A 15,883-nucleotide genomic window follows, 5' to 3' on the forward strand; every position below is an offset into this window, starting at 1 on the left:
AACCACAAATGATCTATGACTTAAGAAATTATGGAGAGCCATTGTAGAAGGTTGGCCTGATACAATACAAGGAGTGCCAGACACTGGTATTTTAAGAGGTGGGATTTTCAAGGGAAAACAGGTTGCATTCAAAGCTGTTCGCCAGGAAATAGTTACAGCTATATCAGGGGCATTTGAACATAGAGCAAACAGGGCGCCCGTGGTCTTTGGCCAGGGATTAACAACAATATCGCAAAGTCCGTGAAGATATGCAAAGCGTGCCAGAGACACCAGCCACGTCAATACAAAGAAGCTTTACTATCCCAGTGAAGTTCCATCATACCCTTGGTCTAAAGTCACAACAGATTTGTTCGCTATCCTAGTCAATAACTAGATTTCCAAGTTTCCAATCATCATACAATTGAAGAACACCTCAAGTGCATCCATGGCAGACATGGAACCAAAACATGATCTCCGTATTGCCATCTGACATTTAAGAGCCTTTAGAACGGGTTTACCGTCACCAACGGAAAATATGTTCAGAAGGCAGGTTAGGACAACCTTGTCAAGCCGACATCTGTCCCTTTTCTCAGAAGTACAGGAAAAACGTCTCAAAACAGGGGAGAATGAAGGTGGTGTCCGACCACAACGCAGGCGCGGAACTGCCTAGTAGAGCGATGTTAAGAAGGAACAGAAGCTAGCTAAGGGAACTGTACAGCTATATAACACCCAGCAGCCCAACTGTGTTCAAAACACATCCAAAGATAGACTCGGAGAATGAAATTGTGGAAGACCACCAGAAAATCAGCACTCTGACAATACACAAGATACTAATACGCCTGCAATCCAGAACACCCAAGTGATAAATCTAGATCTCAGGAAGGTCATACCAATACAGGATCCAGAAGAATTGTTGAACCACTTCTACGTTGAACAAATTCTTAAACCCTTAAATTTGGAAATCGTGAAATTGTTGAACAGAGATTTATTTTTTGTATAAATTTTCTGACGCGATCCATTGAGTGTCCCTCCTTTCCCATTGTCTCAGCAGCACTCCTAAGGGTCTTGCCAGCAAACACCACCCTTGCCCCAGCTGTCATGGACTTTGCCAGCACTGTAGCACCACCACATCCAACCAAGGCAAAGTGTCCCTTATCAACCAGAGCTGGTCACCCCGGTTCAAGGGCAGTTAGGGACAGGTAACAAACGCTGCCCTTTGCCAGTGACACCCACGTCCCATAAAAAGATGAAGAAAAAAGAATTTGCATGTAGGTGGATTGTGTGCATTTTTACGGTCTGCTAACAATGAATTTTGAGTTTGAAGGTTTTTCTTTTTCTCCTTTTAATCCTGTTAGGTTTTGTCTGCCATGACAATGGTGCCACAGTGCTTCAGTATGCACCAAAGCAGCAACTTCTGATTTCTGGAGGCAGGAAAGGCTTTGTCTGCATTTTTGACATAAGGCAGAGGCAGTTGTTACACACATTTCAGGCACACGATTCTGCTATTAAGGCCCTTGCTTTGGACTCCACAGAAGATTATTTCATTACAGGTTCATCAGAAGGGAATATGAAGGTAAGGCTTCCGGCAAAAAGTTGTATTTAGCAAAAATTACTTATCTCAAGCTTCAGCTTTTGGGTTCTATTCGCTTTTATCTACCCAAGGCTACATTTTTTAATGCTCTGATCTAGATTACGAAGATAGTTTACATCCATTTTATTTCTAAGCTCACCCTACAGAAAAAGATCAATTGAGTGGGGCCCCTGAAGGTCAATTATACAAGTCGAGAATTTGCTCGTGAACCTGATGAGTTCAGCACTGGAGGATGCCAGTGGATACGATTCTGTTGTTACTATTGTGATTGCAGCCTCTGTACTTTCAGGGCCTCTGACTTTTTGAGCTGCATAGTATTTGTAAGTTGAGGCTATAAAATACCAAACCTGTTGGTCTGCATGTTGGTCCCATAATGCCCATACTATGACTTATTGTCAGCATCTAATAATTCCTGGTCAGTTATGGTGTGTCCAAATACTTAGCAAAACTATTTGATGCTCCCCAGTAATGATTCTTTAGACAAAGTTGGAATCAGAGCCTTCTACTGCAGCAGTATGTATTTCAGCTTTGTACACTGACTATACACTATGGGAGCATTGCCTCGGATTTCTTTTTAAAATTCCAGGTTTGTGAGCAAATATGAAACAGCTTATACCATGGATTTGTACCTCCCAAGATTAGTTTGGCTGTAATAAGAGTAGTTTATTTTAATAAACTTTTGAGCCTTATGGCAAAAAAAAAATGATTTGAAGTATCAGTGTTTTAATAGTACTTTTTGGCATAGCTATCACTATAGATATAAGATTGTTAGTGATGCAATCTGGCACTTTTTTATTGATCCAAGGATCTGATTACCTGAGATTGGAGGTCGGAGCGTGCGGCCACAGAATGATTGTTAAGGAAAATAAAAAGGTGACATCTTGCTGTCACCCAATGTTACCATCCGTTTTCAGGCCCAACAATGAGTTTTGTTGCACCACTTCTTTGTGTGCTGGTATTATTGCCAGGGTTCTGCCTGTTTTTTTCTATCATTCTTGTATCCCAATTGTGAACTTGGCAATTGACGCTGTTGTCTGTTCCTTTCTGTTATCACCCTATATATTTGTCTCCTTCCTCCTTCACTGTCCAGGTTCTTGAGTAATTTTTCTCTGTGTCTGTCTGTCTCTCTTTCACACACAATATCTTCTCCCCATCCTTTTACTCTGAAGCACTTATGGCTGCACCTGATAATGTCTCTAAACCCAGATACAATCACTCGATGTTGGTATATTTCCTTGAGTAACTTATTTAAAGTGGATTAAATACTTAATCATTTTAAGGAGCAATCAATAAACCTAAAATTTTAACTCTAGATAGCTGTCTTCCTCCCCATGTAAGTGTAAGAATATATTATAAATCATTCTTTTTGCCAACTTTAAAATAAATTGAGAACCAACATCTTGAACACTTGGACATATTCAGTGATTTTGAACTAAGATGAATTGGTTTATGAACTTCAGAGTATTATTGGTATTATCAAACCTTGTTCCTAACATTACAGCTCTTTGTTTTGCAGGTGTGGAGGTTAACGGGTCATGGATTAATTCATTCATTTACCAATGAACATGCCAAACAGTCAATCTTTCGAAACATAGGTGCAGGAGTTGTGCAGCTGGAAATCAAGCCAGCCAATCGTATCTTTTCCTGTGGAGCAGATGGAACTTTGAAGACACGAGTTTTGCCAGACTATTTTAATACCCCTGCTGGAATATTTGACATCCTGTAGTTTATTGGGCTTGCTTGCTTTGGTTTCTGGTTATTAAGAAACATGGGCATCTCACATTTGCTGTGGGAGTGCATAAGCTGCTAGTGAGTTGTATGGGAAGTGACCCAAAGTTGAGCTTTTTGCAGAAGTTTTTTATTAGTGGATATGAGCAGATTTGAAATATATATAAAGCAAAAGACAGACATTTGAAGAAGTAAAGTGTGGCGTTGGGTATAAAGACTTGAAGAATTTCTTATTATAAACCCAGAGGGCAGACATGCATGTACTGTATTATTCTTTTAAAAGCAATGCAGTTGCAGAATGTTGGTAATGCTTTGTGAACAAAATGCAAAATCTTTTGGCGTACTGTAAGTGTATGGACTAAAACACGTGCCCATGGTTAAAATCCATCAGCACTGTATTGGGAAATCCCATATGTAATGATGGTGTGAGTTAATTTATAAAATTTGAATTCATTAGTTTAATTTTTCTTCAGAAGGAATTTTCAGTGACACTGAAGCAGGCAGATGGTCATATCTGAAGGCTACAAAGCAAAAAAGTGTTTGCAAAAAATGGGATCCAGAGTCATTAAGATGTACAGATTAATTATGTCAGTTTATAGTCATTTCTGAAATTTTAATTTGATCACTTAACATGTTAAAGCTATTGAAACAGCTATTTTATCTTTTTGCACACTGTTATTAAGCCTTCTGAGACTGTTGGACTTCTATTACAAACTGTTTGCCTTTACATAATAAAGTGTGACAGTGTAATGATGGCATTATTTATCTACACTTGAAAGTCAAAGGAACCAGATTTTTGTTTGTTTTTGTTTATTCTGGATTAGTATTATTGTTAGTTTATGTATTAAATCTGAATATTGCACTCTAATTAAAAGGAAGCTATCAAATCTTGGTATTTTAAAAAACAATTCTATTGATGTGTAAAAGATTGCATTTCCTTGGATGAATGTCTGGCTTAACTGGCCCAACATTTTATGTAATATTATGACCAATTAAGTTATTTTGATCTGTGAATTAACATAACTTGTAATCATTGCTGTGTGTTGTCTGCTTTTTTTGCCTGTAATATACAGTTTAATTTATTGTATTTTTATGTTTTCAGTATGTACGTGTTGCTAACAAATATGGTAAGTAAAATTTGAGGACCTTCAACCAATATTTTGACATGTCTGTGAAGTTGTCTTCTGCTTATAATTAGTGTCTGTGTCTGTAACAAATTCATTGCATTTCTTTGTGAACTGAGCAAAATATGGATTTTACATCCTGTGCTTGAAGTTGTATTTAAAACAATAGTTGTGCTTACCTTTGTAAGTCAAATAAATTATTTTTAATGTGTGTAGCTAATTGTTTGCTGTATTATTTTTGTATTATTTAAAAAAGCACTACTCCATGAGAATTCAAAATTGATGTATGTAGTCCCAGGACAGTGACACTCAAAAGGTATAAAAACAAAAAAACTGCGGATGCTGGAAATCCAAAACAAAAACAGAATTACCTGGAAAAACTCAGCAGGTCTGGCAGCATCGGCGGAGAAGAAAAGAGTTGACGTTTCGAGTCCTCATGACCCTTCGACAGAACTACTCAAAAGTAACCTTCTTGTGACTATCTCCCCTCTTTGTGTTTGTTAGTATTGTCAGCTCTGAAAAAAATTCTTACTGTTAAAAGATGGAAGTGTCAATCCTACTGTAGCTTGTGGGACCCACAAAAACGTAAGACTCTAAAACGGTTGTATCTCTTGGACAATGAGCTTTATCTGAATGCTGTCAACAGGTGGAATAGCAGCACATCTGTCATTAGCGCACACCTTTTAAATAAAATTGCCTGTAGAAATTTTCAACACTTGCCACCTTCCACATCCGCACAGGTTGCCCTGGGCCTTTTGTGTTCTTGGCCAACACGAGGGCCAATTTCATGAGAAGTCTGTCCATAACTTACATAGCTGGGCCTTGTTCTTATGATGTATCATCTCACATCCAAATATCCAGGTCAAAGTACCAAAGTACTCAACTTTAATGTACGTGCATAGAAATCTTTCATAAACTTCATGGGTAATTGGAAAGTGAAGATACTATTAGTCCAGGTGCCCCAACCATCCTGCACACAGCAGGAGCCTTGTGTGCACAATAGCAACTGTGCACATTTACTATTCACAATGCAGGCTTTGCACTTTCCCATGTTGTGAAAAGCTAAAGGTGCAATAGTTATCTCTTAGCCACAAATATAATGAAGATGATAAGTTTAAGAATGATCCAATGCTGCCATGTCTACTTTACATATACCGATTTATTGCCATTTCAAAGGCATTTGAAGTTCTTATATAAATATAGAACAACTAGAATCCCTTTCTTACTAAATAAACAACACCATACAGCTAGCATGTTAAGCAGTTCAAAATTCTGTTACTATAACTCGTTAATCTCTGATGGTAATGCAAATTCTATCGCATGCAGTTAATGCAATCCTTTATCCTTTAAGATAAAACATCTGTTAAATAAGTATATTGATGCATTCATTTTTGATTTTGAATATTGCTGAAAAGAAAGACATTCCCGAAGCTTTTTGTCTTGCACTCATCAGGAAAATGCAAGAATGCTGAATTTCAAACGATGACAAACAATTTATATTACAGGAGAAAAGGGTGCTGATTGGTTCCAGATAATTTTTAAAAGGCCCAAGGCTTGAACAGTCCCGTGTGTGAATGTGTGTTCCTTCTAGCAAGTATAAATGTAAATATACTTATATCCAATGTGCATGTAAGATTACACAGCCACAATTTACCCCAAAGACTTTTGTACAAGTAGTTTCCTCAGAAGTAGTTGGAATGTTTGATGTTTATGCATGGGTTCATTTATAATGTAGCTGCCAGTCTTGAGTGTGGGCGAGTGTCCGCACTCAGTGCATTTAATTGAAGTCTGGGGAATTTGAAAGAGTGGAGGTGGTCAAAGGATCCCCTTCAGCACTTTATAAACCAGATTCATCATTGCACTGGAATTATTTCACCATGGAATGTGAGACTTCCTTCATAAGATGGTATTTGGTTTGTGGGGGGGGGGCAGAGGCCTGTCACTTCCTACCCAGAGTTTGGTAGGACCTGAACCCAGAGCTGCACTGTAACTTTAGTGTCACTGCAAAATGGAAGCTATTTTATCGTAACAGTAAAACTATAGTATAAATGTAACCTATATCTATTTTGTTGCTAAGAAACTTATGTAAAACCAATTTGATGCTAACTAGATCTCTAAACCCTAAAAGAAAAATTTTAAAATACAATATAACGCGTTAAAGAAGTTGCATTACTATTTTAACTATTAGACATGTTCTGTACAAATATATTGGCAAAAAAAATTTCCAATATTGCATCAGAGAAAAAATAATTTCACCTTTATGAGCATATTAAAAATTAGTAGCTGTACCAGTTACACATGCATCTCTGTTGTAAAATCATTTGCATTTATTCAGCTGGTAAGAAATGTAGACCATATTTCTTTAAGTAGCCATTTTCCCATGTATATAAAGTGCGATCATGTGGATCATAGGAGAGCATTGTAAGCGTATCATTTGATGATCTTAAATCAAAACTTACATCAAGTTGTTTCTCTTTCAACAAATCAAACCCAAAAACTATTTTGGTGTCTTTAGTATCTGTGAGGTAGAGAATCCCACATGCTATGAATGCATTGCCGGCCTTTGATTTGGGGTATGTGGTGTTAATATTCTGAACAATTGAGAATGATTCTTCATTGATCTCAATTTGGCCAACAATGATGTTTTCATCATGACTCAAAGCATAGATTACCCAAAGTCCTCCTTTTTCTGCAGTCAAGTCAAAATATGTCTTTGCATTTTGGAAGAGGTAATTACGATTGTTGTGCAAAGCATTTTCTACTTTCATGCGCTGGGGTTGTTTCCCATCAAGTGGAAATCTAAAACAGACAAGAGAAAAAAGTACATCACTGTGCTTTGCTGCAATTCTTGTCCAAAATCTACTTTTTTTTGTAAATCAGTTGTTCTCCAGCCCCCATGCTACACAGATTAGACTGGACATGCATTTTACAGAATGATGGTGAGTGGGTGTGTGATATGATGGGTAATGAGCATGCTCAGTTCTGTCTTTCAATTACCCTTCCACTATCCCCCATGTTGATAGAATTGAAATCTGAACCAAAAAACTGATGGATCCCGTAAACCTGTCATAACTGTTGCAGGTAAAAATCACACAATGATTGACCTAGCTGATACAGCAGAGCAAAGACCTTGTCCCACCCCATCCCAATAACTTGAACAAAATAGCTGGGTTTCAGAAATGATCATTTTCAATATGTCTGTGACATAATGGTTACATGATGAGGTGCTGGTAGGTTCCAGGTTAGGCAATAATTTGCGTTAGCAACCTTGGATGGAATAGGGAAAAGCAGGCCACTGATCGCTGTCACTGTTTGGAAGTGTTTATGTGAAGGCTTATGACCTTTCACCACAGACATCGCATTTTCTAAACACCACAAGATTTTGTTATTTCATTCATGGGATGTGGGCATTGTTGCCTAGGTCAGTCAGCATTTACTGCCTAACTGCCTTGTTCAGAGGGCATTAGTGAACCAGAAGGATTTTTTTGGCAATGGTTATGAAATCATGGGCTGCATCTTCCGGGCAGGGGGCGGGGCCCACTTGCTGATGCCTAAAATGACACAGGGTGACATCGGGCGTGTGTCCCAACGTCACCCCACGTCATTTAGGTTCTTGGCTGCCCAACCACCGACCTGTCAGCGGCCTATTATGGCCATTAAAAAAAGCCATTAGAATGATTAATGGACCTGCCCGACCAATCTTAAGGCTGGTGGGCAGGTGAAGGGCCCAGGTGGCCTTTAGAGAAAACATGAAACCTCATCCATGGGCGGGATGAAGTTTCATGAAGGTTTTAAAATTTGCATAGAATGTTTAAATAAAATAAATTTACATATCCCAGCTCATGTGACAGTATCACATGAAGGGACATGTCAGGAATATTTTTTTTCTGTCTTTGATGAACTTTTAGGGAGATCTGTGCGCTCTTTCACGCGCATGCGCAAAAGAGCGCACTCCGGCTCAGGGAATCCCTTGCCCACACAGGAGGTGCATAGTGCTTCCTGGCGCACGTCATATAAAATGGTGGCACACCCCCAACCGGGGGTGCCGTTCAGGAACTCGCCCGCTCGTGCACAACTCCACCGACGGGGTTGGAAATGCTGCCCCACGTTTTCAGTTCCAGATTTTTATTATCTGTGAAATAGACAATCCATCTACCATGGTGAAATTCAAACCTGGTCCCCAAGCATTAGCCTGGGTCTCTGGAATACTAATTCAGTGACATTACCACTATGCCATCGCCTCCCCTATGGGCACATTTGTACCTTGTGAACCGCCAAGTGCACGCAATATGCTTCAAGAGCTTAGAAATGCAATTATTGGCAAAATTTCTTTTTAAAATATTGACAGGTAGTCAAGGCTGTATCCAAAGTTAAGTTGTCTAAATTACTGTATTCAGGTCAGGTAAATGATTTTGAGATTCCGGACGGAATTTAACATCCCTCTCTGATGGTGAGAGGGACATTTAAATTGTACAGGAGGGTGAGGAGTAGGGACCCTGCCACCTTCCAGCTTCCACCCAATTAAGTTTGGCGTGCGAAGGCTCATGAATGGCCTTCCTGCCCAGACACTAATTGAGGCAAGGGCCTCATCCCACTGCTGCTGGTCCACCAGGGCGGGCAGGGGCCTCACCAAGTGGGGAACCTGAGAAGCAAACCCTGTCAGGGTTGCTTGTGGGTTTCCAGTAAGGGGGTCTCATGCGAAGGCACACGATGCGTGGTCAAGGGACCTGGCATTAGGTAGGGTCGGCCCACTGAGAGCCACACCCCTGCTCTTTCTTCCAAGCCCTTCACCCTCCAGCCAGTGAACCCCATCCCATGACCCCCACCCTGCCTTCACTCACCTGTGGCCTAGTCCGTCATCAATCCTAGGCCTCTAGTGGGTACATTACCACCACTGGCGGACAATGGAGAGCTGCTGGTCCCTGACTGGCTGGCAGCTCTCAGCGGGTGTGATTTCCACTGCCAGGATCCTAAATCCTGGGGAAGGCCAGACACTGGCCTTTTATGTGCCAGATAGGCTCATAATTACAATCGGCTTTCCCCAACAGAAGTGATGTGGGAATCCCACCAGTTCTCCAGCCAGCAAGCGAGATCCCTGTCACTAATATTAAATTCTGCCCATATTTGGGGAAATAATGATCAAAACCTTGCATACCCATTTAGGAGAAAACCAAGCCAATACTGCTGTTAGCAATGCTAGGAACAACATCTCATTTAGGTAGAGAAAAGCAGATGGTATGCAAATTCTTTCCAATAAACCACTTTTTTAAAAAAAAGTCTCTCAATGAGATAAATTGTTTCTGCTTTATAGAAATTCTATGATCCAATTCACTTTTCTGGATTAATAAAGTTCATATATTTTCTAGTTAGATGTACATGAGTTTAAGTTCTGATATAACATGGGGTATAACCTTTACAAGTGGACTCAATAGAAATTTGGAGGACAGTTTTAGATATTTTTTGTAGCTTGGTCCATGTCTCGGAGCTATTCCCAAAACATAAGGAATCTGAGCAGGAGGAGAGCATGTGTCTCCTCAGGCCTGCTCCACCATTCAACAGTATCATGGCTGATCATCCTCAACTCCACTTTCCCACCTGTTCTCCATATCCCTTGACACTCCCTCAGACTAAAAAAATCTGTCTATCTCAGCCCTAAATATGCTCAACAATGGAGCATCCACAAAAGGTAGATATCATATTGCATTGTTTACAATGAATTTCTGCAAGGAGTATTTCATTGTTACGTGAATGAATATGAGAGAAGGTAAGTTCCATCAATATATTTAATTTTCCCACTGGCAGCAATTTCAGCATTGCTACTTTAAGCACGAACTTGAATTTCAAACGAGCAGCAATGGGAAAAGGAAAGGCTCACATTTATATAATGCCTTTCACGACTTTAGGCCATTGCAAAATGCTTTACAGCCAACAAAGAACTTCTGAAATGTAGTCACTGTTGCAGGAAACATGGCAGCCAATTTGTACACAGCATGGGCTCCACAAGCAGCAATGTGAAAATGATAAGATAATCTATTTTCTTTTAAGTGATATTGGTTAATGGATAATTGGGCAAGATGCTGGGGATAACTCCTCTGATCATCTTTTTTAAAAAAAAGCCATTGGATCTTTTACTTCACCTGAGACGGTGTCTTTGTTTAACATCTTATTCAAAGGATGGCCACCTCATGAGTGGAAAACTCCCTTAACATTACAGAAGTGTGTCAGCTTAGATATTTGTGTTCAAAACTCTGGAATGGGACTTAAACCTACAATGTTCTGACTCAAAAGGCAAGCGTGCTACCAACTGAGCTATGGCTGACACATAATGGTAGAAGTGATGTACCAGCAGGCACCAGGTCTTTCATTTCCATAGGATATTACTGCAGATTTGAGGCTGTTTCCTCAATGAATGACTGCCTCAGACCAGCTCAAAGGAGGCTTATCACATTTGGTATGTTCTGTTTTATGTGCTCCTCACACATCTGACATGTCCAATGTCTGCTTCCTAGTTGACAAACTGTGCAAAGCCTGATAAATAGCCTATCCATTATTAAATACCAATTAATAACTGCAAGACAGTATTAAGTAAAGCAGTGCACTTTAAATACCTCTCTAGCTCATACTACCAAGCAGCTGCAATGTAGCTATGACCATTAAAAATTAAGGTTATAGTTTTCAATTGAAACTGCAAGTAATAAAAATGATGTATTTTTATCTGTAAAAATTATTCAAGCAAAAATACATTTGTCCTCATTAAAAACTGAAAAGGACAATAAAGGATTTTCACGGAACACATTAATTCAAAATTTAAACAATATATTTAAATTTAAGAGTCTCAGAACTGCATTCTGCCTAGGGTAATAAAACTCATGCTATGAAGACAATCTGCAGTTCCTCATCTTTAGTGGAATTCCATTGGCTGTAGGCAGCAGGAATATCTGATACCAGCCTACCAATGAAGATCATTACTGATTATACCCAATATTGTGTTAGAAAAATAGAACAAAATGATATACTTACTTTATAATATTATCAGATCCTCCTTTGTGATAATAAATTGAACCATTATACACAGCATGTCCACATCCATGAAAAAAGTGCGCCAATGTTATCGTCTTGAAGTTGCTCCCAGTTTTAAGTGCTTCTAAATTTTCATATTCTTGCACAGTCAATCCTGTAAAATTTAAGAATTGATAACAAACCTTCATAAGAATATCAGTAAGGCAGTTTGGTCACAGTGGCTTGGAAGTAAATAAGCTGCAGACAAAATCAAAATGCTTGTAAGTTGTAAGAAAGTCACATTTTAAAACTGAAAGGTATAGATATTGTGTTCAGTTTTAATCACTGCGATATGGGGACAGAACACATTTCAGACACACAAAATATTTTTACTATTTTAAATTGGTACCACTGAACCAATACTACAGTTCAAAAAGGAACTGGACACAATTCTTGCAATTGTTAATACTGCACACAAAAGGTATGAGGAACGTTGGGTGAGTACCTCATGGTCACTAATCTTGTGAATTCATTTTGATTACCCTTGAGGTAGGAGAGGAATTGCCCAGATTTCTTTTCCCCTGAATTAGCCTAAGGGTTGTATCAGACTTTTAGAAGAGTACATGATTGCTGTTAGGAGGGAGCACTGAAGCTCATGATGCTTAGTTGCATTATAACTGTTTAACACAGGTTAAGAAGCAGTTTTCATATCTTTATTTTCATATGTTCTTACTTGAAAGCAATAATAGGCTTTTAGGGGGGCTGGTTAGCTCAGCTGGCTAGATGGTAACATGTGGTTCAGAATAACACCAATGGCTGAGGTAAGACTTGGGGCCTGCCTCCTTGCCCTGCCCTGTAGTACGATCACAGCATAGGCCATGGGTTTGATGACCCATGAAAAATCAAGGATGCTATCTGGAGAAGAAGAATTGGTTATTACATTCATTGACAGCAGAGCTTAGGCAAGGATAATTGAGGACTTTTATTCATCTGGTGGTCTTATCCTTGAATTGACCCATGTAGCCTTATCTTCCCAGTGAAACACTTATGAAATTTTCTGTTCGAATTAAATAAGAGGAAATGTGAGCATTTTTGACGTCTTGGTTTCCATTTTTTTTTTCATCAAAATAAAATGCATGGAAGTACATTTGTAACAAACCTGAAAAGTGTTCAACAACCCAAATCTGTTCATTGTTCTTTGACGCAGGGTCCTTCATCCATGCTCCAAATGTGTTTTCTATCCTCGTCACATTGTAAGGGTCATCCACTGATTTTATGATACGTCCTAAAGAAGGATATTGCTTAAGCATTAATGCAATAACGACCGCTGTTCAATTTCAAAATTAAGACAGAATTGGTATGAAAAAGTACCAAATTTCTTCGAAAAGGAACTCAGTGCTTTTTGTGCAGACGTCCTTCCGATTATAGTGTCGTCATTTGGTATTGCGCGAGCTTCATCTAAATTTAAACACAATTTAATATTTAAACACAATTAACAATTAAACACAGGCTCGGCCTTATAAAGGTATTCTTATCAAATGTCAAAAGTCATATTTCTATAGACGGTTTGTATTTAGAGATACATTTACTGTAACTGTATTACCGTATTTAGAGATTACCGTAACTTGTATTTAGAGATACATTTACCGTAACTGACTGTGTTGTGCTGATTTCGGGATTTTCCTTTGGACCCAGGTGGGCCAGGGGGACCTATTGGCCCTGGAGAACCCTGAGGCCCAGCTGGTCCTGGAGGACCCGGAGGGCCTCTCTGACCTGAAGAAAAAAATTGTATTTAAAAATGTAAATCTGTTCAGTAAAGGTTCACTCATGATCTCCACAGTATGTAGCTCAACTGAAAGAAAATAATGACTATGGATACAATATTTATTTATGCAACAGGTAAGCACAATCTGTTAAGATAAAAGCAAAATACTGAGGATGCTGGAGACCTGAAATAAAAAAAACAGATAACGCTGGAAAAACTCAGCAGGTCAGGGCTCTGAAGATGAATCAAACGAGCTCGAAACGTTAACTCTGTTTCTCTCTCCACAGATGCTGCCAGACCTGTTGAGTTTTTCCCACCATTTTCGGTTGTTGTAACCACAACCGGTTTACTGGTGTTTACCGTCACTAGAGCTTTTGACGGACCCGTATTATTAAATCTAGGGTTAGTAGGTTCACTCACACATAGGGGCAGATATTCCCAGCAAAAGAAAGACTTGCATTTATACTGTGCTTTTTGCCACCTAAGCACATCTCAAAACACATGCAGCCAACTGAAGTAGCTTTCAAGTGTAGTCACTGTTGAAATATAGCAAACACAGTAGCCAATTTGCAGACAGCAAGCTCCCACAAACAGCAGTATGATCATGATACTTGTTTCTCGTGACATTGATTGAGAGATTATTGGCCAGGGAACCAGGGAAAACTCCCTCTTCCTTGTAATACTGGGTGGAATCGTCCCAGATTTGCACCAAGTGCGATCATGGGTGGGAAAAAGAATGTTTTTCCTGCCAGCCACAATGGCGGGTTTTCACACCGTATCATCCCAAACACACCTTCCCGGGAAACGCCATTTCCATAGTGAGCAGGCTCTCATTCGTCCTCCACGCCATCACCTCATCACTTTATCACGCCAGGTGCCTCACTTAAAGTGCAGCCGTGCGCACACCTCTCAGTGCTTCCAGCCCAGGACTGTTGCCCAGAAGACATACCCCTGAAAGGCAAGAAGACTGCAGCCCCCCAATTCAGTGACACATCCTCGAGCACATTTTGGACGCCATAGCGGCACGCTGTGATGTCCTTTACCCCTGCTCTGGCTGCAGGAGGGCAGCAACATCACCAATTCGGTTGGGAGGCGGTGGCAGCAGTGGTCAGTGCCAACGCCCTGTAAAAGAGGACAGCCACCCAGTACCGCAAGAGGATGAATGATCTCCTCTGTTCCACCAGGATAAGTCACTCTTCTCATCACTCTCAACCCACACACTCACAAACCCATCACAAGTCCACAGGGATCTCACTCACTGCTAGTTCACTCTCTCATACACGCCTTCATTATCCTCATCCCATCCATGGGACCACTCACCTAGGAGGCATACTTATTATCTGGTCTGGCAGGCGTCCCACTTACACTCTCCCCATCTGTATTCATGCAGGACAAGCTGGCCCACGAGGGAGAGGTTACAGACTGATGAAGGAATGACTGAAAGCAACGACATTGAAAATAGAGCCATCCAGCTGGCCGGCGAGAATCTGGAACGTTCCTGTGCTGACGGTGAGCTCAGTGTCACTCTGCCCAGTGAGGGTCCAGCAGTACGGCATCCATCAGACAGCCATGCTGTGAGTGATGTGTCCTCTTTCACAGGCCACTGCCATGCACTAATTATTTCTCTTTGCTTTCGCAGGTACATCTGGGAGACAGCTGATACAGTCCACGACCCAGGACATCTAATCCAGCCTCAAAGAAACCTCTGAAGGGGAATCTGAAGGCACCCTCTCTGAAGTTCTGTCACGGCGCTCACCCACACCCTCCACCAGCGCAGAGACACACACCTCGGCGGGACCTAGCTTTAGAGTAGCCTCGGGATCACAATCTGGTGAGCACATCACACTGTTTGATCCACAGCAGGTGGAGGCAGGGACTCCCCAGGTTTTCGGCACTTGGAGGTCAGCTGGAGACCAGAAATCTGCTGAGTCCGAGTCAGGTAATAAGCCTCTGGACTCAGTCATACCTCAGTTGCTGGAGCTGCAAAGGCAAGCTCGGGAACATCAGGGAGGGATGTCCCCTGCACTCCTCAGATTGCAAGGCATGACAGGGGAGCCAGTCTGCCTTCAGGCTGAGGTGTTAGCGCCGGCATGCCAACGCACTGAGCTCAACAATTATAGGATGGCGATCGCCATGGAGACCTTAGTCCAGAACATTGGCCATGCTCCGCTGCACGGGCTGAACTCCATCACTGACACCATAGTTCGCCTCCAACAGTGTGTGCGCGAGAGAGGTGCTGGGCAACTCGATCTTACTCCAGCTTCCCCTTCTCAAGGAGTCAGCCCGCGGCCATCAGGAACCCATAAGGAGGAGGATCAGCAGATGCTCACTCTGGAGCCATCCACCCAGGTGACTCCAGGAGTGTTGGCCCATCCAAATCCCCTCTTCCTGTGACCCCCACAGTTCCAGCTCCATAGGCCAAGGAGGGTTCCACTGCCACATAGCAGGACCCTGAAAGCAGACCAGGGCCCTCCAGGTCTCAGCCCTCCAGAAGATGCCTATCAAGGTCATCACAGACAAGGCATACCAGTCAGCAGGCTGCTTCCACTTCAGCTGTGGATGTCCAGGGGGCACCAAGACATAGCAGCAGGGTTAGGAAGGTTAAGATGATGTAGTTGCACAGCCTGGGTATGGGGTTAATCACTTGTACTTAATGTTCACTATTGTAAATAAACTCCAAAGAATGTCTCCCTACCT

At 41.1% G+C, this 15,883-nt stretch overlaps 2 protein-coding genes across 6 annotated transcripts in view; one reads left to right on the forward strand and one right to left on the reverse strand.

Moving 5' to 3' along the window:
* The window catches only part of dmxl2 (Dmx-like 2), a 166,324-nt gene extending 161,687 nt beyond the window's left edge, over window positions 1-4,637 (forward strand). For all 4 annotated transcript variants that reach the window (XM_041175389.1, XM_041175390.1, XM_041175391.1 and 1 more), the window contains 2 exons: window positions 1,335-1,552; window positions 3,087-4,637. In XM_041175389.1, the coding sequence (XP_041031323.1) occupies window positions 1,335-1,552; window positions 3,087-3,296 (428 nt within the window). In that variant the 3' untranslated portion in view covers window positions 3,297-4,637. The remainder of the gene's footprint in view (window positions 1-1,334; window positions 1,553-3,086) is intronic.
* A 926-nt stretch (window positions 4,638-5,563) lies between these two features.
* The window catches only part of gldn (gliomedin), a 36,853-nt gene continuing 26,533 nt past the window's right edge, over window positions 5,564-15,883 (reverse strand). Inside the window, exons 6-10 of one of the 2 annotated variants that reach the window (XM_041174718.1) lie at window positions 13,069-13,194; window positions 12,793-12,879; window positions 12,581-12,706; window positions 11,443-11,596; window positions 5,564-7,221 (exon numbers count right to left, since the gene is read on the reverse strand). In XM_041174718.1, the coding sequence (XP_041030652.1) occupies window positions 6,750-7,221; window positions 11,443-11,596; window positions 12,581-12,706; window positions 12,793-12,879; window positions 13,069-13,194 (965 nt within the window). In that variant the 3' untranslated portion in view covers window positions 5,564-6,749. The remainder of the gene's footprint in view (window positions 7,222-11,442; window positions 11,597-12,580; window positions 12,707-12,792; window positions 12,880-13,068; window positions 13,195-15,883) is intronic. The other variant, XM_041174719.1, reaches the window with a different exon arrangement.

The sequence above is a fragment of the Carcharodon carcharias genome, chromosome 26 (assembly GCF_017639515.1).
Source record: "Carcharodon carcharias isolate sCarCar2 chromosome 26, sCarCar2.pri, whole genome shotgun sequence".
Classification (NCBI taxonomy): domain Eukaryota; kingdom Metazoa; phylum Chordata; class Chondrichthyes; order Lamniformes; family Lamnidae; genus Carcharodon; species Carcharodon carcharias.